This window comes from Bombyx mori, chromosome 16 (assembly GCF_030269925.1).
Source record: "Bombyx mori chromosome 16, ASM3026992v2".
In the NCBI taxonomy this organism is placed as follows: Eukaryota; Metazoa; Arthropoda; class Insecta; order Lepidoptera; family Bombycidae; genus Bombyx; species Bombyx mori.
Window position 1 is genome coordinate 363397 of NC_085122.1, and position 20416 is coordinate 383812.

General features: G+C 39.8%; 2 protein-coding genes and 3 long non-coding RNA genes across 6 annotated transcripts in view; 3 read left to right on the forward strand and 2 right to left on the reverse strand.

Annotated features, from left to right (window-relative positions):
• LOC101744376 (uncharacterized) lies at nt 1-13629 on the forward strand. Its single transcript, XM_012692682.4, has 12 exons — nt 1-322; nt 5364-5500; nt 6064-6194; nt 7077-7249; nt 8103-8214; nt 8445-8532; nt 8740-8915; nt 9475-9654; nt 10675-10822; nt 11550-11727; nt 12237-12379; nt 13192-13629. Exons 1-12 carry the CDS (start codon nt 262-264, stop codon nt 13297-13299), a joined length of 1635 nt encoding a protein of 544 aa, XP_012548136.1. The 5' UTR covers nt 1-261; the 3' UTR covers nt 13300-13629.
• Nucleotides 1537-10631, reverse strand: LOC134200305 (uncharacterized). The gene is made up of 2 exons (XR_009975143.1): nt 9980-10631; nt 1537-8842 (listed from the first exon to the last, which is right to left on the reverse strand). It is a non-coding gene; the product is annotated as an uncharacterized LOC134200305 (long non-coding RNA).
• Nucleotides 11798-20416, reverse strand: part of LOC134200298 (uncharacterized) — a 14097-nt gene continuing 5478 nt past the window's right edge. The window contains exon 2 of the long non-coding RNA XR_009975134.1: nt 11798-12421. This is a non-coding gene — a long non-coding RNA (uncharacterized LOC134200298). The remainder of the gene's footprint in view (nt 12422-20416) is intronic.
• The window catches only part of LOC101735752 (uncharacterized), an 18541-nt gene continuing 12308 nt past the window's right edge, over nt 14184-20416 (forward strand). For both annotated transcript variants that reach the window (XR_005245629.2, XM_021349783.3), the window contains exon 1: nt 14184-14548. Coding sequence is in view for 1 of the 2 variants with exons in the window: in XM_021349783.3 (XP_021205458.2) it covers nt 14372-14548 (177 nt within the window). In the remaining variant the exon portion in view is untranslated. The remainder of the gene's footprint in view (nt 14549-20416) is intronic.
• Nucleotides 16156-19187, forward strand: LOC134200296 (uncharacterized). Its single transcript, XR_009975132.1, has 2 exons — nt 16156-18105; nt 18979-19187. It is a non-coding gene; the product is annotated as an uncharacterized LOC134200296 (long non-coding RNA).

Below are 20416 nucleotides of genomic sequence, written 5' to 3' on the forward strand. Positions count from 1 at the left end.
GAGCATCATTCCTTCGTTCGGCTTCTCAACGATCGATTCTCAATACTATGTTTTTTTTTAAATATAATTATTATAATATTATCAGATAAAAGAGTTCAACACCATTTACATGTTATTATTAATTTGTAAAACTTTCCATAACTATTGTTAATACTTAATAGCGACAATTAATTAATGTAAATTGAATTAATAAGATTCGAAAGAATCCATCTGAAGAGCTATATAAAATTGTAAAATTGCTTAATAGTTAGATGAAAAGTGATGCTGGGCCGATTCCTTTTCACTGTTTTAATTACTGGTCTAAGAGCTGCCACTGTTGAAGGTAAGGGTCTCGTTTGTTATCTATTCATATCCTGACGTGTTCGCTGGTGTTATGGTGCCCTTTGAACCGTTACACGCAATAACTTCGCGGCAGAAACCTCCTAGCCGGCGTAGCCGATGTTGACAAGAGAGAGAGAGAGAGAGAGAGAGAGAGAGAGAGAGGTAAGAGAGCTGTCCTACTGCGCAAATGAGACTTCGAACCAATGTTAGCAAAAGCTATTGTACTCTATCTATTCTATAATAACGTATTGCTAATAAAATACCGCAGCATACATGCCATTTTTATTTTTATTGCATTAATGGGTGGACGAGCTCACAGCCCAACTGGTGTTAAGTGGTTACCGGAGCCCATAGACATCTACGACGTAAATGCGCCACCCACCTTGAGATATAAGTTCTAAGGTCTCAGTATAGTTACAACGGCTGCCTCACCCTTCAAACTGAAACGCATTCACGGCAGAAATAAGCAGGGTGGTGGTACCTACCTATGCGGACTCACAAGAGGTCCTACCACCAGTAATTTGGAAAATTATAATTTCCCGGGTTTGATTTTTATTATACGATGCTATTCCTTCAACGTGGATGTCAATCGTGAACAATAGTTAATAACTTTCAAGTACGTATTTCATTAGAAAAATTGGTACCCGCCTGAGGGATTCGAACAGTGTTGCATCGCTAGATACGAATGCACCGGACGTCTTATCCTTTAAGCCACGACGAATTTTAAATGCTTTGTCTTAATTTTTTCCATAATATCTGTAAATAAAACGGTTGTCTCCAAGAGATCGCTTTTAGTATGGTATCTGCTTGTTGACTGTTTTCTACTGTTAATTGTGTTTTGGTGTAAAATAAAGTATTCGCTCGCTCGCTCGCTCTCTCTCTCTCTCTCTATCTCTATCTCTCTCTATCTCTCTCTATCTCTCTATCTCTCTATCTCTCTATCTCTCTCTCTCTTGAACCCTTCTCTTGAATTGAACCAAGTTCAATTCACCCCATTCGGAGACTCGCCCCAGAGAGTTCTCCAGACTCTTGCTAGGGTCAGTGTTAGCAACACTCCGGTTTGAGGCCCGTGAGCTACCTACAAACGTTAGAGCGAAGCTGAAATAGCCTCTCAAGGATAACCTGTTTTTTTCCTTTTTTTTCCCTACCTATGCTGAAGGCAGTAACTACGAGGGTGGCACTGACAATTTCGGGAATTAACGAAGTGACACAACATTACTATTTGAAAATGTATTTATTGCTTTTCGAAGTATTCTCCGCGAAATTTGACACATTTTTCCATACGATGGAACTAATCATTGAAGCAACCATTCCATTCGGAAGTTGGGGTCTCCAAAATTGCCGTTTTGTAGGCGTCCACAGCTTTTGTTCTGTACGCGGTGTGAGAACTCGCATTGTCGTGATGGAGGATGATGCGGCGGTTGCAGTTCTCTTTACGGAGTTCAGAAACGACCCGTGGCAAACAAATGCTAGCATACCATTCTGCATTAACCGTTCTTTGTCCCTCAAGAGGAATAGTCGTAACGTGGCCGGTTTTGGAGACAAACGTGGCCACCATTTCTTTTGCAACACTCCGTGAACGAACAATTTTTGTTGGCTTTAACTCATTTTCGAACACCCAAACTCGTTACTGGTTTTTTGTTTCGGGTTCGTACGTGTATATCCAGGATTCGTCACCTGATACAATGTTGTATGCAGCATTTGAGGATCCTGCGTGGAATCTTTCGAGAGTTCTGACGCACCAAGTAACGCGAGCCGCTTTTTGCTCTTCACAGAGCGAATGCGGTATCCATCGGGAAAACAACTTTTTACACCTAATTGTTCATGCAAGATTATTTGTATTTGACTCATGCCAATATCTAAAGTTGCCTGAATTTCGCAGTATGTCACATGTCGATCTTCCTCAATCAGCTTACGCACAGCATCAACGTTTTCTTGGGTGACTGCAGTTTTTGGACGACCTTAACGGGGATCATCACTGAGCTTGACACGTCCACGTTGAAACTCAGCAAACCAGCGATAAATTGTGGTTTTGGATGGGGCTTCATCACCAAATGCAGAAATCATCCGGTCAACACACTGTTTTTGTGTTAAACCACTTCGAAAGTCATAATAAATCATCGCTCTTGAATTTTCTCGAGTCAATTCCATTTTCTCAACGACTAAACAAGTTTGACAAAACCTCGCGACAAGACCGAGAATCTTTTTTTAAATAAATAAATGGTATTCGATTTTTAAAACCAAGGAGTTTTAAATTAAAAAGATTTTAATATGACAGGAACAGTGGAAATATTCAATTCCCGATACTTTTAGTGCAGCCTAGTACTCATTACAGTACAAAATGCACCAAACGGATATAAAGAGGCAAACATCACCTAAAACCTAATTAATAATTAATTACTAAAAACTTCACACGGTCGCGACAAAAAAAACTCTTAATGTATATTTATGTTTCAGTTTCTTATTATAATGACGTTACATCCACTTCAAGGAGGAACTCATTGTATTCTAAATTTAGTGATTTCGTTTTTGTCTTAGAAAAAAATTATGCCGAAAATTTTTTATTGTATTTATCATGTACTTTTGTACTAAATGAACGAATGTCTAATGTTTATTTTATACTGCGTCTAGGTATTTGTTAAATAAGTATGAAATTGCCGTTCTATTGTAATAGGTACTTCGAATTGAAATAGAACCTTCATGGTTTGAGATTTTAGAGTAAAACTTTTTCAAATGGTACCTATAAGGTTCTTCTTTTAAAAAATGTGCAAAATTCGACTATCGACTTTCAGATGTTTTTTTTATTCGGCTTAGACAAGAAAGATTGATACTTAAAAAAATCGAGTGATTTTTGAATACGAGTTCCGACGCGGAACTAACGCTGCAGAAACAGCTCACAATATCAATGTTGCGTTCGGAGAGAAGACTGCTAATGAACGCATCGTACGATTTTGGTTTTAACGCTTTCGTGATGGAAATTTTTATTTGAAGAACGAACTACGTGGAAGACCGCCCACATATGTGAATAACAATGAATTGAAAGAGATGGTGGAAGCAGATTCGAGCCAAACTACCCAGGAATTAGCGGCATGGTTTAACGTTACCTTACCAACAATATTGACTCATTTGCGTCAAATCAATAAAATAAAAAATATTAAAAATGGGTGCCTCATGATTTGACTGATCTGCAGAAAGAAACGCGTGTTGAAACTTGTGTTGTCCTGTTGAATCGATACAGAAATGAAGGAATATTGGATCGAATTGTGACATGTTATAAAAAGTGGATTCTTTACGATAACTGTAAGCGAAAAATGCAATGGCTGACCCTAGGTCAAACGCCGCAATAGTGTCCTAAAGCAAAGCTTACTAATAAAAAGGTAATGGTAACTGTTTGGTGGTCTCAGCGTGGTGTTATTCACTATAGCTTTCTCCGATCTGGTCAAGCAATAAAAGTAGATGTCTACCATGCCTAACTCCGAACAATGATAGCAAAACTTGCAGTGAAACAGCCCCGACTCATGAATATGCACGAGAAACCGTTTTAACTCTACAGAAACTGCAATTTCGTGTCGTCGTCGTCGAATCTTATTATCTTATATCTTATCTTTTCTTATATATCTTATCTTTTAGGCCACGTCGAAGTCGTCGTGGCCTAAAAGATAAGACGTCCGGTGCATTCGTGTTGAAGCGATGCACCGGTGTTCGAATCCCGCAGGCGGGTACCAATTTTTCTAAGGAAATACGTACTCAATAAATGTTCACGATTGACTTCCACGGTGAAGGAATAACATCGTGTAATAAAAATGAAACCCGCAAAATTATAATTTGCGTAATTACTGGTGGTAGGACCTGTTGTGAGTCCGCGCGGGTAGGTACCACCGCCCTGCCTATTTCTGCCGTGAAGCAGTAATGCGTTTCGGTTCGAAGTGTGGGGCAGCCGTTGTAACTATACTGAGACCTTACAACTTATATTTCAAGGTGGGTGGCGCATTTACGTTGTAGATGTCTATGGGCTCCAGTAACCACTTAACACCAGGTAAGCTGTGAGCTCGTCCACACATCTAAGCAATAAAAAAAAAAAAAAAAAATTAGATACCATTCGTCATCCTCCGTATTCGCCAGACCTTGCTCCAACGGACTACCATTTTTTTCGTGATTTGGACATTTTTCTACGTGATAAAAATGTTTCTTCCCAGGAGGCAGTACAATATGCTTTCACACAGTTTGTAGAATCTAGAGGCATAAATGACCTTCCTATTATATGGTAGCAAATAATGGTAGATATTTTGATTACGTAAATAATGTTAAATGAAAAAAAAAACAATTTAAATTTTTCAGTACAAATCGGCAATTTCATACTTTAACCCCTAAAGACTCCTGCAAGACTCACATTTTTATTAATTAATTGCATAGGATGAGTGGACGAGCTCACAGCTCCTAGTATTGGGTCGTTAACAAAGCTCATAGGCGAAAAACCTCGCAACCTGGCTACCCAGCTGTTCCTGAGCTATTGCAACACAGTATTAGCGTACCATCGATGAATCTGAGTGATGGATAAAGGGTTCGTGTCCTATGATTTAACAACTCAAACTTAACGGGCTGCTAGCCCTAGCAGCAAGCTCGTGAAAACAATACATTATTTACATGTATATATCTTACATACCATAAACACTGAAAACATAATTCTGCCTGTTAAGTCTCGAACCTGTACCCCTTTTTTATTTTTCATTGCTTAGATAGGTGGACGATTTCACAGCCCACCTGGTGTTAAGTGGTTACTGGAGCCCATAGACATCTACAACGTAAATGCGCCACCTACCTTAAGATATAAGCTCTAAGGTCTCAAGTACAGTTACAACGGCTGCCCCACCCTTCATACCGAAACGCATTACTGCTTCACGGCAGAAATAGGCGCGGTGGTGGTACCTATCCGTGCGGACTCACAAGAGGTCCTACCACCAGTAAACCCCTATAAATTGTATGTAACCTATAAGTTTTTCTGTTTCTGCTTTCACATAGTAAACGAGCCTATAACTTCCCAGATGAGCTGTTCTATGATTTACCGCAGCTGTTCCACCTGGATGACTATGAGAGGTGTCTGTCTAACTCCGGAGTCTACTGCATGGGAGAATTTGATCTCTTACCACACAAGAACGAGCCATTGCTAGAATATATCGAGGTGAACATTTTTGAAAGGACTATAATAATATGGTGGCTATTTACTTCAATAAACCAGCTATTTATATTTGACTCCGTAGCTAACACAATGTATCTCCCATCCGAATATAATTTTCCTCCTAACAATCATGTCCTTCCCCTTCAAGTGAGCTTTAAAATTAGTCTTTATATCTCTTCCCGGTAGGTAGCGGCTTGCATTGCCGCATGCCAATGTCCACGGGGAATCCGACTACATAATTCTGGCTCCCCCGAAAACCTTCTAATATTCTCATCAAATTACATATTTTTAACTACCACTACTATGTGGATACTACCTACTAGTTACCTAGGTACTCGTAAAACTACATCAAAGAAGATGAAGATGTAACAAGTAGTTGTGGCCGTCCATTTTTAATGAATCAACAAGCGACAAATATAATCAATTTTCAATTTGAATCGTTTAATAAACAGAAAAAAAAAAGAGAGTTCAGAGCGTGGGAGTGCTTACATAGATCGTTTCTCAGTACTAATAAAACTACCATATAACTAATAAAAGCAGTTTTAATTAGTTTTATTGTTTGTTAGAAATACTCGGCGGATAAATATCACTTCAATCGTTCCCACATACACCGCGCGTACTGCGTGACGACGCGGTGCGCGCGCGGACCCGCCACAGAAGAGGCAAGCTTCGAGCAATGCGTCCAGAACCACACAAGGTGAGCATTTTAAATTGACACATATGGGACTCGGGACTCCTCTGAGTCTCACAGCGCCGTAAGTATACCCGCTGTGCCTAACAGTAAGTCCGTTCCGATTCGATAGTAGATTCATTCGCAAAGCAGCTACTCGCTGTTGTACTACCAGTTGTTAGGTCTTCTTCGGAGGCGCTTGGGCAGCTGTTAGCAAATCCCACTCCTCCTGGCTGAGCCGTTGCTCGTCCACCTGTCCTGGTGGAACTGGAAAGGCCTCCGGCCCACCAGAAATCCATCAATCACTTTATATACTAAAACGCTTACTTGCATCGGAGTCACATTCATCAGTATTCACGCAATATGGCACACTCGCCAGAGGTCTAGTCTAGTCTAGTCTAGTCTAGCTTTTGATATTCCTACTGGCCTCATCAGTGTTTGTGTATAATAGGTTAATCACGTCTATAGGACTATGCTAAATTCTACTCAATAAAAACTTTAACTCGCTTTATGCAGCCGATATCTTGTGTTAGTTTTCTCTAAGGTCGGAATGGAACATGCGGCTCTGACTCCCGCTCATATAAATTAGACGTAGCTGTTGAATGAGGGTTGCCGCACGGTCAACACGCCGACAGACACAGCCCACTGAGTTTCTCGCCGGATCTTCTTAGTGGGTCGCGATTCCGATCCGGTGGTAGTTCACTCAGGTTGAGCCCGTGAGCTCACCTACCCGTCTGGGCGTAGCTGTGATAGCCTCTTAGGCTAGGTAGGAAAAAAAAAGTACGACACGGGTAGCACTAAAGTATCTTGAAGTACAGTTGAATACTACAAAAAGACTCTTAAAAAAACCCTAGTATTATTCAGGCTGTGAAAGCTGCCGCCTACTGTGACGATCGTGTTAAATTTCAGGGAACGGTACGGCCTAGATTCGAAGCTGAGAAAGTTGGTGTACTGTAAGTCCAGAAGCTCGCAGACGGCGCCGGACTCCGTCGACCTCACCGTGGCTACCGCAGCCGCCGCCCTAGTCTTGTTGAATTTGATCGCCACAGCTTATGACTACTTCAGAAATCAAAATGACAAACGTAAGTCAACCAAAATGCACAAATAGATTTTACTCCACGGACTCGAACAGGCTGCGAGCTGACAAAGGCGCGTCTGGTTTAAATGAAGCATTACATTACTGTTTTGGTCTAACAATCGATCGTGCTATCAATTTACGAACAGAACAATTAGTTATTGAATCTGACAATCGCCCATCACTGACCGCCCGGTCGACGTTTGAATTAGAGATTAGAGTCGCGCGACCCTGTGCGAAGGCAGTGAATAAACACAAGCAAAACTATCCATCAGATTACTTCTAATACGTACAAGGTTAAATCTGTACGGTAATTTTTCAATCGTTTTTAATATTAAAATAATTAATTCGGTGTAGATAGACTACGACAACAAACGTCGTATATTCATTTTAACGCCATTGGTAAAAACGTACATCTCTTGATACATTTTTAAAGACTTTTGTATAAAAATAAGTAACTTAAGTACTTCGGTGACCCGACAGGGAAAATGATTTGAAATAACGTACATATGAGTCGACTATTATCAAAGCCGGCAATCTGACTTTTGGACAGTGATTGGTAAATCAGAAAAACGAATTTTTGACTTTGTATTCCATTGGCAGTCACAAAACTCTTCGGAACGACATCTTAGATAAATAACAGGTTAACTATTAACCTTTATTTAGTGCAGGTTTTGAACCGTATTCTTTGAAGGAGACGTTTATATTCAAATCAATCTGTATTGTCATATCAATACATTTTTTTTGTCCAAATGCACAGATTGCCACCTTTGATAATAGACGACTCATATGTAAGCACATACTTAACCAAATGTTTTGACGCTAAATTAGTCAGTGCACTAATTTTTCATAATTCACAGCAAATCGGTATCTCATCACTTGGTCTCTGATCTCTAATTGGAACCGCCTGACCGCCGACTACGCTGACGGAGACCAGAAACTTGCAGCGCTGAAGCCACTTCATGGTGTAAAGTAAGCACGCTCTAATTGATTTGACATTAATTTAAAAATTTCCAAGACTGAAAACCTGACTGTATTGTTACCTGAAAATTTCTCGACCGGTATCTCGAGTAATAAAAATGCAATAAATGAGTTTAATGCAATTAATTACCGTGTGAATTTAAAGGTTTTAATTTAAAATAAGACAGAAACTGCGCATGCGATACGGGGCGGTAAGTGATATCGGCGTCTGTGTGTTCCAGAACCTTGACACTGGTGTGCATCATGCTGGCGCACACCGTGATGGCCTTCCACATGATCTACCTTCTCAACCCACACTTCTTAGAAAAGGTAGGCTAGAACGATTTTCCGGTTTCAATGGTTTAGGCAGACTAGAGAGAGAGCATCCACCGGTGCAGTAGTGAGGCCCAGCTACGAGCAGTCACACTTCGTCCTGTGAATCTCTCGTGAGCACGACGTACGTTATGTTCGGGATAGAGATTAGCTCCCAAGAGAAGTAAATGTGAAGCTACAGATCTTGAATATTTCTGTCCGCAGAACAGCCACCACCCGGCGTCAGCGTACCTGCAGAACGGAACGTGCGCAGTCCACACCTTCGTCCTGGCGTCCAGCTTTCTTCTGACGTACAGCCTGCTAATTTCTGAAGACAAAAATCCAAAAGAAAAGCTCAACGTTCGTTTACTGCCGAAAATTTTGGTGCATCGGTACATCCGGTGAGGCAATCAATTAGCCTTGATCCTACTTTTACTTCAACGTGCAGCCTGCATCGAGTGGAGAGTGGTCATCGTCATCTCGACGAAACAGTGATGCCGGGAGAACAGCCGCTTCCTACCGTAGAAGATAAGTTAACTCATTTAAGTTGAAAAGGGCCGATTGAATTTTTTAATAAAACGTTCATAGAAGTAAAGAATCCTCTATATTTTTGCTAATAAATGGTACGTATTGGGAGACCACACGAGAAGGTGCCTCTATTCTGGCCAGTTCCTCTGCGAAGCAACCATACGTGAGACAGCCGTCATACAATAAAATTGAGATTTCGAATTCGACGCTCAAGGTGAGTGTCTCCATTCATATTGTGCTTTCTGCGGGCTACAGTAACCACTTAAGACCGGGTAGGCCGTGAACTCGTTTATTTATCTAGCTAGTATTAATAAAACAGACAAGGTAGCTTAGATGCGCACCGCCGGAGGATCGCAGCGTCCATTTATAGCAGGAAATCAACAAAAGTTCTTAAATTTAGACTGTAATGAATAGTTTCTGCATCGTGTCCAGGTTCCTGACGGTAGACATGCAGCTGCACGTGGTGTGCTGCGCGGTGGTGCTGTCCCTGGGCCGCAACACGCGGCGCGCGCTGCTCGCGCTCGGGGCGCTTCTGGCGGTCGCGGTCGCGGCCAATTTCGCCGCCATCTACCACTTCGAGCTTCGGTCGATAGCCACACTCATGTTTCCAGAGTAAGTCCTACTACTAACTACCTACTGGCTACCTACTGGCTACCTACTGACTACCTGCTGACTATCATTGGCTACCTACTGACTACCTACTAACTACCTACTGGCTACCTACCGCCTACGTACTGCCTACTTATTGTTAAGGTTCATGTAGTGACCGATGGAGTGCCGGCATCCACCACGATGTCTAATAATTTAATATACATAATAAAAATCCAATCGTGTGACGACGCAGCTATGCTCATGCTGTCACTGATAATTTAAGAATATTGTATTAAAACTAAGGTTATCTAGATATCATAAAGCTACGTTGAGAAGAGATACCTACATTTATGTAAATGACTGTCTGCGCCCGCGGCTTCGCCTGCAACAAACTGCAATTTTATATCAAAACATAAAAGCCATAAGACGATTCGGAAAGCTAGCTAGATAAAAAAAAGTTTAGATGAATATACATATGTATACGCATACATTTTCTTTATATAGATTTCATATCAATCCGAATAGCGGTAGGCAGCGGCTTGGCTCTGCCCCTGGCATTGCTGAAGTCCATGGGCGACGGTAACCACTCACCATCAGGTGGGCCGTATGCTCGTCTGCCTACAAAAGCAATAAAAAAAAGACCTATGGGTTAAAAGGTAACTAATCCTTGCCACCAGCGCCACCTACACGGCACTTAAAGTAACTATGTTCACCGGAGTGAACGTTCCTGACACAGCAAAACGTGACCGGTTCCAATAGCAATAAAAGCATGTTGACAATCAAAGGATGTCAATCAAAAGTTTGCGATGGGCATCTTAATATACAGGCAAATATTTAAAATACGGTTTCTGGGGTGATCATAATAGGTAATCCACAGATCACAGAAACACAGTGTTGTTGTGTTTCTACGCTCTGTGGTAATTACATACGTGTGAATAACTAGCGTGCTGAATTATAATTTAGATGTTGTAATAAGCTACAGCGACCATATCTACAGTGGTGCATGTCCAGAATTCACCTCCTCATTTTGAATACGCTCAGGTACATCCGGGTCCAGTTCGAGAGCGAGAGATCGTTCAAGTGGCTGTACGTGGCGCCCTGGGACGCGCTGCCCGCCGCGCTGCTGGGCGCCCTGCTGGCCCACGTGCACGCCGCGGACTGGGGGGGCCGCAAGCCCGGCGACAGTCTGGTGAGTTCCTTCATGTACCTCCTCCTTGTTGACCTGCACTGAGAGAGTCCTCCGTGCCAGCGTCCCACACAAAACTTTATCAAGAGTCTATCGAAATTGGGCACTCGAAGACATTTTATATAACGTGCAAACGAAATCGTAATATAATATTTTAATATAATTAAAAACCAATATTCTTTGCTAAGAATACGTTACACAGCATTTGTCAGCGTCTCAGTTCATATAACGTGAACTCGCGCTGACTTCGAGCGGCACTTGATGCTGTGTTACACTGCGCGCTCAGCAACCGGTGCATAGATGGAACTGAAATTTCAATCTTGTATATCAGAGTAGGCAACAACATCCACGACCACTATTGATTTGAAAAGAGACTTCGGTAACTGTTCCTATCATCGCATAAATACGCATTTGAAAGCTTTTTTTTTATTGCTTGGGTAGGTAGACGAGTTCACAGCCCACCTGGTGTTAAGTGGTTACTGGACCCCATAGACATCTATAACGTAAATGCGCCACCCACCTTGAGATATAAGTTCTAAGGTCTCAGGTATAGTTACACAGGCTGCCCCACCCTTCAAACTGAAACGCATTACATACTGCTTCACGGCAGAAATAGGCAAATAATAATAAAAAAGATATTGATGGGACAGGTCTCAAACTTGAATCATGTTGTCACACGACTATCCCTGGCGGGGCGCAGCTCACCCACCTCTCATTTAAACATTTACAGATAGTCCGCATCTTGTACCGTCTCTCTGTGCCGCTAATGGTTGGGTGGGTCCAGGCTGGGTACTGGATGAAGAACTCCACAGACCCTGTGCTCTCCGCTCTGTACGCGACGTTCGACCGCCCGATATTCTGCTCCATCGTCGCTTTTGCTATATTCGGTTTCATAAACAAGTTTGATAGTGAGTATAATGGTTTTATTGCTAATGAGAGCAAATGAACAGGGGAGAAATGATATCAAAAGGTCATTCGTTGCCTTTTCATGAACTTTATTTCATTGTTAATCTCGCAAACGTAAACGACGTAGTACTCATAAGTCTTGGGAGGAAATGAGGTTAATTGTGTATGAGAAGCTTCCGTCACCTTGGTCCGATTTTTATCGAGTTTTCTATGTATCACCACAAGCACCTGCGTTGCGGAAGGTCGAGGAGAAAGCAGGATGACTTTGAATTCTGAATAAGAAAAGTCTTGCTCCAAAAACGTGCCAATGGGAACCGAAGGAACGGCTGTACAGGCTTAAAATACCCGTAATATTAATTAGTAGAGTGGTATTCATGATTATTAGAACCCATAAGAAGCAAGATGAACGGTTTTCAACGTCAATATCATCGTCTTCTAACACACTGCTAGCGAGCTGTGCGGGTGGCCGCTGCGTCCCCCGCACAGCTCCTGACGCAGTCTAATGTTTAAGGTCTGTACTGGAAGTTTTTGTCGTGGCGCGGCTGGGAGATATTGGGGCGCATGTCCCTGACGGCGTACTTGGTGCACTGGCTGACGACGCTCACGCTGGTGGGCAGCCTCGACTTCCTCGCGCCGCTCTCCATCATTAATATTGTAAGTACAGAGAGACCGCGAAGCTGAAGTATTCCAGATAGTCTGTGGCACAATTACGGCACAATCGTATTTATAGTGAAAACTAAAACTATAACTTATAGTCAATAATAATTTGCGCAGGAGTTGCCGCCCCTTTTAACATATCCTCCGCCTGAAGAACAATAGATCAAAGCGTGGCCATCTTGTGTCTTTACCACTTCGACAAATAAGATGCGCCGGCGACATGTTGCAGGGGGCGTGGTTTTAACAGTCTTTGCACACGGCACTCGGATCACCTGATGTGACATAAAATCGTATGATTTTTGTGCTGCGTTGAGATATGCGAGTTGACTTGCCCACTCGCCACAAAGGTACCGGCCCATCTAGTGTTCGGCAATTTTCAGTGTCCTGTCCTCTCGAAAAATACCACCACCAATTTCCTCTTTAACTGGAACGCGCAATTGGATCGTGACACAAATAATTGAACCAATCAACACTGGTGAACTCGAGCTGTAGCTAGTAAATCGGATGGACGGGTATGAGGATAGTACTTGACCGATCACTGATGAGAAGTAATCGCTAAAGAGTTCGCTCGATATGACCAAAGCTGCACTTGTTTAACGATTTTTGAACGAAAGTTATGGAAGAAAGAAAAATAACTGGCTCTATTCATTAAGGTCCATCTGATCGAAGACTTAATAGCTGTAGTTATACTATCCATTCTCTGTACATCGACTATGGTTGCCTCTTGGCACGAGTGAGCGGCACCTTCAAATTCTTATCTGCTAAATCGTCTAAAGGACTCAAGGTTTACAACAGGTTTTTTTTTCCAGGGCGGATATTGGCTGTGCACGGTTGTGTTGACCTACATGATATCAGTGCCGCTGCATTTGTTCGTGGAGCTGCCAATACACAGATTTCTACGGGTCATTTTTTCATAGCACTAGCTGTAACATCATTTTATATCTATTAAAGTTTTGCCCAGAAAACAACCTAGGTCTTCAAATTATAAGATAGTGATGAATAACGTTTTTGTGTTGAATTTTGAAGTTGAAATTGTTGGTCTTTAATAAAAATATCAAACAGTACGACGATACTTCGTACGTAATTGCCGAGCGTGGTTACAGAGCCCTCGTGACTGAATCTATACCTTTGCTCATGGACATCAGTAATTCCAGAGGCACCGCTAAACCACTGCCGACCCCGACAGCTCGAGCTTGATTAAATAACAATGAGTAAAATTTTTGTGAAAATATAAATCTCTGTACTTACGTGTACTTTTACTTTCCTGCTTCCTACTATACCCTGTCAAGTATTATCTATTTATTATGCAATTTATTATGCATATTATTATGCATTCGTAGATGAGTGAGGCGACTGAATGCAAGTGATCGTGGTCATGGTGTGGGTGATGGTGTGCTTCACAAGACGTCGTCATTTCTCGTGTACTGTGATCTTTCTTGTGCACTAGTTAACAGGACCGTTTAGATGGTCCACCGTAACGGTGATTTGCCGTGTGGTTTTTTACATGCCTTGTAGTGCAAAGCACAATATAATTGAGGATACAAGATCGCGAAGAAGGGTAGTACTGAGACTTTATTTCATCCAATATCATCTCATTTCATTTGATTTCATACCAATTGATTAGTCTCCAATATATCAACTCCACCTCACTTCATCCATATAATTTTTCCCTCCCTCTCTTTAATAAAAAAACAGAAATTTAAAGATTAGGCTGTATGCTGTGGCACTTTCGCCTTTCCTGTTGCAAAATGAAACAACCACAACTGAGAGTTTCAATCATAGACAATACACTTAACTTATTTCAATGTCAGCCAGCAAAATGTCACAGGTGACGTTTTAACAATAACCTTCGATAATAAAATTCGATTCGTTTGCTTGCTATTTTTTTGCAAGCTGGAGTTTTCCATTAAGACTTGTGTTTTATAGTGGCATTTAGAGTTATATAACTAGGCATACAGTTTGAGTGATAGTATAGTACAAATTAACCTGATGGGAAGTCATCAAAGTCATGATAAAGCGGACGGGAGTGGGAGCGGTACGAGTACACCCCGAGGCTCCCAGCGGGGTGCCGGGTCGCGATCAGGCTCCGGGGGTGACCTGCAGGGGCTGGCCGAGCGACAAGAGAAACCTCCACTTTCTATGGTGCCAGTTGAGAAACTAGGAAAAGTAAGCGCGTCAATCTATTTGCGTAGCTATGACGTTAACTCGTTTGTTTTGTTTCGTCAGTGATATATAAATTGGCGGTGATCTGCAAATAAAGCACTCGTGACACACGCTCTCTACGGATGATGGTATATTTTATCATACAATATAAAAAATATTACCACGAGGTTTTAATATTAAAAAAAAAACATAATTAACACGCGCACAATTACATGTCACTATTAAGTCCACGTTTTATATAAGTTTACATCAAGAAATAAAAACGAACCATTTAGCCTAATAGTACTGTAAATAAAAGCAATAAATCCATGGAAGACATCCTAAGCTATTTAATTAATGTGTAGATAATTGACAAGATTAACAATGCTTCATTGATTCCACACTACTGGTGGAAGGATCTCTTGTGAGTCTGCACGGGTAGGTATCCCCACCCTGCCTATTTTTGCCGTGTTTGCAGTTATGTGTTTCAGTTTGAAGGGTGGGGCAGCCGTTGTAACTATACTTGAGACCTTAGAGCTTATATCTCAAGGTGGGTAGCGCATTTACGTTGTAGATGTCTATGGGCTCCAGTAACCACTCAACACCAGGTGGACTGTGAGCTCGACCAAAAATAAAAGAAAACAACAACAACAAAGAGACCTTTAGAATTATAAGTTCAAGTATTTTGACAAAGGCTTGGCTTATATCTAGGGTCAGCAGACTAAAGCACATAAGTCAAAAAACTCGACTTTACAGGAATTAAAAAAAACTATTTAGAATCTTATACATTAACAAACTTAATAATGTTTATTTGAATTATATAAGTCTATAACACTAACTTATTATTAAAATTTAATATTTTAATGTAAATGTGATTATTTAATAATTAGATGACTTAAGTTATAAGGAACACAATAATATTATGAGTTAAGTGAAAAAGATCAACAATTAAGATATATATTATAATAATATAAGTCATAAATATAAATAACAACTCAATGTTTAATTAAAATTCTTCTTCTTCATCGAGTTCTAAAATATCTGGATCAGTATTTCGTAAAGTTTCCAACGTGGGAAGACTTATGTAAAATTCATGGAAAATATCTAGTATTAAAGGGAGCAGCGAAATTAAATCATTTTTTTTCTCGATGGATATGGGTAATGGCTGTATAGATATTATATCATCAGTTTGAGAACCTCCTATGGATGATCTCCTTTTCATAGCAACTGTCTTTATAAAATTGACACTTTCATCTAACGGTTTCATTAAACGTCCTCGGCAGACAGGTTCACGTTTACCATGCACAGTAAAAAAGTATTTTTATGTCTTCATTCTAAGCTTTTGCTTTTCAGGTTCAATAGCTCGTATTCTTTGCTTAGATTTATCTTGAATTTCCATTAAAGACGCCAAGTATGCAGATTTTTTTACATATGACCCCATTTGCCAATATTCTGTAAATATGGCATGCCTATCAGTTAATGGTATACGTTCTTTACATTTCATTCTGCAAACAGGTAACTCTTTCAAATTCAAAATCATTTATTTCAACTTAGATGTCAGTATAACACACTTGTTGAATGTCAAAATATAAATAACAGTGTTAACTCTACCACCGGTTCCAAAAAAAACCACAGTCTTGAGAAGAACCGGCGAAACAAACTCAGCAGCCTTTTTTTTTGTTTTTTTTCTCAATTTTTTTTTTTTTCATAGTGCGATCTGATATACATTTTCCTTTTAAAGTTTTGTATGCCTGTCCTAAGTTACGTTTTATTTTTTCTCTTTTTATAGTACGCATACTCTTTTTTGGAGACACATTACGATTCATTGAAATTTCATCACAAGTAGGTACTTGAACTTGATGTGATTGGAAGTCTCGGTAATTCATAACATGGATCTCGTACAAAATCATCACTAGAGAAGTCAAGTACAGAATAGTATGTTAAACTACTGACTTGACTGGATGATGTTGACGGTATAGGATCGTCTACTACTAGGTTCTCTGTGTTCAAAATCGACTGTTGACTTACATTTTCTAAAAAAGGACAAGACAATTATCTATTTATAATGATATAATATTGATATAATTACGTAATTTGCAAATCATAATTTAGAAGATATGTGAAAATATACCTTCATTGCTTTCCAGATGAGTGGATAACGCCATTTCAACTAATTTCTTGCCTCTTTGAATATTCATCTTAAATAATTAAAATACTTAAGCACTCACACACAACTAACCAACAAACTGTGCACAATCGACAACATTAGTAAATTAAAACCACTTACCGAAGTATTGTTTACGTTATAAATATTTTTAAGTAACCACTTTCTCTAAAGAAATGTTACATTTTGATGTTCTTTATAACATAAGTCAAACTTCTTACGTTAATAACTTTGTACTTATGGTGTTCCTTAGAACATAAGTCCAGTTATGTTTTTTAGTTCGTTTGATTATATTAGGATTTGATAAGGTTGATACAGAACGCCGCTTGAATACGCCATGAAATACTTGAGTTTGATTTATGTGCTTTAGTCAGATTGTGTGTTGAGCAAAATGTAAACCGATGATGTAATAAAAAATAAATTGAAAATTTTGACTTATGTGCTTTAGTCTGCCGACCCTAGATATAATCTTCAATTTAAATGATAATGAATTTATTTCTACTAGTGTAAATAACTATACAGGTTTTCAGTCTGTCAGGTGCAAAGTAGTTATCATGAACTGCCACAATCTTAATAGAAGAGCTCACTACAACGTGAGTTCTAAATCATGATGAAGTAGGTTTTGAACCACTTAAACCCAACAATCCTGTGTGGTTACTCCTATCTATAACAATTGAAAATTACACTAATGAATGATTATCAATTATTATACTCATACCAATTGTTAGAAAACAATAGAACCACAACTTATGAAAATCCAAACGAAATGAATCAACGTAGACTATCAAGTAAATATAATTTATCCAAGTAAAGGTTGTGATCACAAAAATATAGATATATGTGTGTATATTGTGATCTAATAAATAAAATAATAATGACTGCCTTATTTTCAAATTAATTTTGAGGCTAAAAATTGTTTCTAAAAAAGCGATATATCAATGTTTCACATCTAATCTTTTTATTTCTGACTGCCTACATTGTACTTGGTGTTACCTTCTGAGTTACAACACTATAATTATACCACGATTTATAATATTACGGTTTTACATAACAATAAAACCGATATTATGTGCCGAGAAGGAAAACATACAGCATTGTATTATGAAGAAGCAGTGTGTACTTAGCTTAAATTCCTTGTCTATGTCCAACCATAGACAGTCAATTTAGTTCCATCTTTAGCCGCTAGGTGCTGCCAGCAAGTATAAAGGAAGCGCAGCCATCTTTGATCTTCATAGTCTTCACCAGGAAGAACTTCCTGCAATGCTGTATGTTTTCCTTCTCGGCACATAATATCGGTTTTATTGTTATGTAAAACCGTAATATTGATGTGCCTTTGGAAAACATACAGCATTGTATTATGAAGACGTGTTTGTTATCTGCTGGTGAAATTATTAAGCACAACGCTATGATGAAATAGGTAAGCTATAATAAAATTATGAAGCGCAATGATAATGTTCATAATTTATATAATTATTAAATCGAAAAAACACAGCTGTTAACTTTCATGTTAATTCGATAATTAAAAAATATTTATAAGTTTGTAATAAACATTTTATCTTGTATATACAAGAAAATGTATAAATTGTATAAATGATGTATATACAGCATGAGTAAATGATTAAATGTTTTGAAAAGAAAGAATCGTGAGGATCTTTAGGAAGCTCTATTATTCGGCAATAATTATTGTAAACGTTTGGATGATTTGCAATTGCCTCTAGAAAGTATTTCGTCCATTGGTTCATTATCAATCCATCTCAGAGGCTACTGCTGATCTACAACTTCTCAGAGATGGGTTGATGCCACTACCTCGCAAGGTTGAACGAAGACCAGTTTCCACTTACAGTACGGTATGCCGCTTTTGTGACAACACACATAGTTAGAAAAAAGTCCTTACGAATCTTACTGGGCATGTCTTTAGTTTCATGTTTAGAAAGCACTTATGCAGATTATTGACGAAAATGGATTTCAATTTTAGACCCAAAGACTGGTATCAGAAATATGTTTTTCTCTGTTATCAAAGAAACTGTTTTTAGAAATGTTGAGCAAAGTAAGGTTAACTCTGCGTCCAGTAGCCAGCAACATGGTTGTTGGTGTCCTTCAAGCTACCTTGAGGCGTGATCTGGTGGCTGGGTTTGAAGAAAACCAATTTAGAATTATTCTCGGATCTCATGTGAATGGGACTATACTTAGTAAATTTGTAATAAATAGTTGAATTATGTTTAGTTATTCCGATGGCTTTTTTAGAATAGCAATTTTTATTAGAGAGCTTGAGAATGTTTGCTGTCCACAGAAAGTCGACAGCGCTGCTTTATGCAGAAGGATTGTTTTACAGGCAAAATTTTCTTTTTGGAAAAGAAAACAGAATTTGGCAACATCTGCAGACTTAGGATCAATTTTAAAACTGTAGCACCATATGCACCATCTTCTAGTTGCTGGTAAGTATGCTGGCAAAGTGGATTGACACCAGCAAATTTTCAATAACTCTTCTCCTGTGTAGACCAGTCTATTATTTGTACAACCTCCCCCCCCCCCCCCCCGTTTCTAAGCTTTCAGGGTTAATGTTTACCCTGTGGAGGAGGCAGGTTTTGGATTTCGTGCGAGTTATCTAGCGTTCGGGATCTGAGAGCTTGGAAACTCAAATGCTTTCGCTCAGTCGGGAAACACTACCAGGTAGGTTCCCTAGACACTGTTGAAGTGAGTCAGTCCTCTGGGGAAAAGGTTGAGAGGAGGAATTCTCCATGCTAGTTGCATCCTCTACGGTCTGCCGAAGGTATCCAATCTTGGTCGGCGAATGGGTTTATATCCGGATGACCCCACTTTCGAAAAACTTTTGTGGTCACTTGTGGTAAAAAGTGCCATTTCGCAGGTTGATTTCCTCGTGATAGCCTATCGGCTACGATGTTGTATCTCCCCGAGAGATTATAAGCTGACAGTTATCTTGAACTTATCGCTTAGGTTTAAAAATCGAAAGGTCAACCGCTAGTGAAATACTTTCAGATTCATTTTGATTGTCACTACCATTGCAAATAGCTCTTTTGTGGTTGAGCTGTTTCAGTTGTTGAGCTGACCATAGACAGGACGTTAATATTTTGTCTAATTGTAACCCCTACCCATATCCGAAGCTTCCGATGGTTGGTTTTGTGTCTCGGCAATGTTTGACATGTGGCTCCGCGTCAGCACTGCATTTGTAACCCATACACATGTCCGAAGCTTCCGTTGCCAGGAAATGGTTGGTTTTGTGTATCGGCAATGTCTGACATGTGGCTCCGCGTCAGCACTGTATTTAATTGTTAACACATGCAGGATGGCCTGTTTTTTACGGGGGTGTTTTTTCTTGAAACTTCGCAAGAAAATTTGCAAGTTAACATAGAGTGATGTAATTCCGTCAGAGTTTGAGCTAGAATGTTGTTGAGTGGCCACTTTATTTCTCGCAATTTTTCATCGAATCCCTAGCCATGTCATCTCTTGAACCAGTGTACTAATTGATTTTTTGTAAGGCTGACTTGGCCGCCCAAATAATCAAAGAGCTTCACAGCTTATGTGGCCTGAAGACTCAACTTGGACTTCTTTTGATGGACCAGGAGGGACTTGCGTAGGTGGGATAACACTCAACATCCCTTTGCACGCAATGTTTCCGTGACTGAGCATGCTATGCAAGCAAAAAAGGTGTATTTGTCTTCATGGACCAAGAGAAAGTCGCGTAGGTAGGTTAACATTTGACTTCCCTA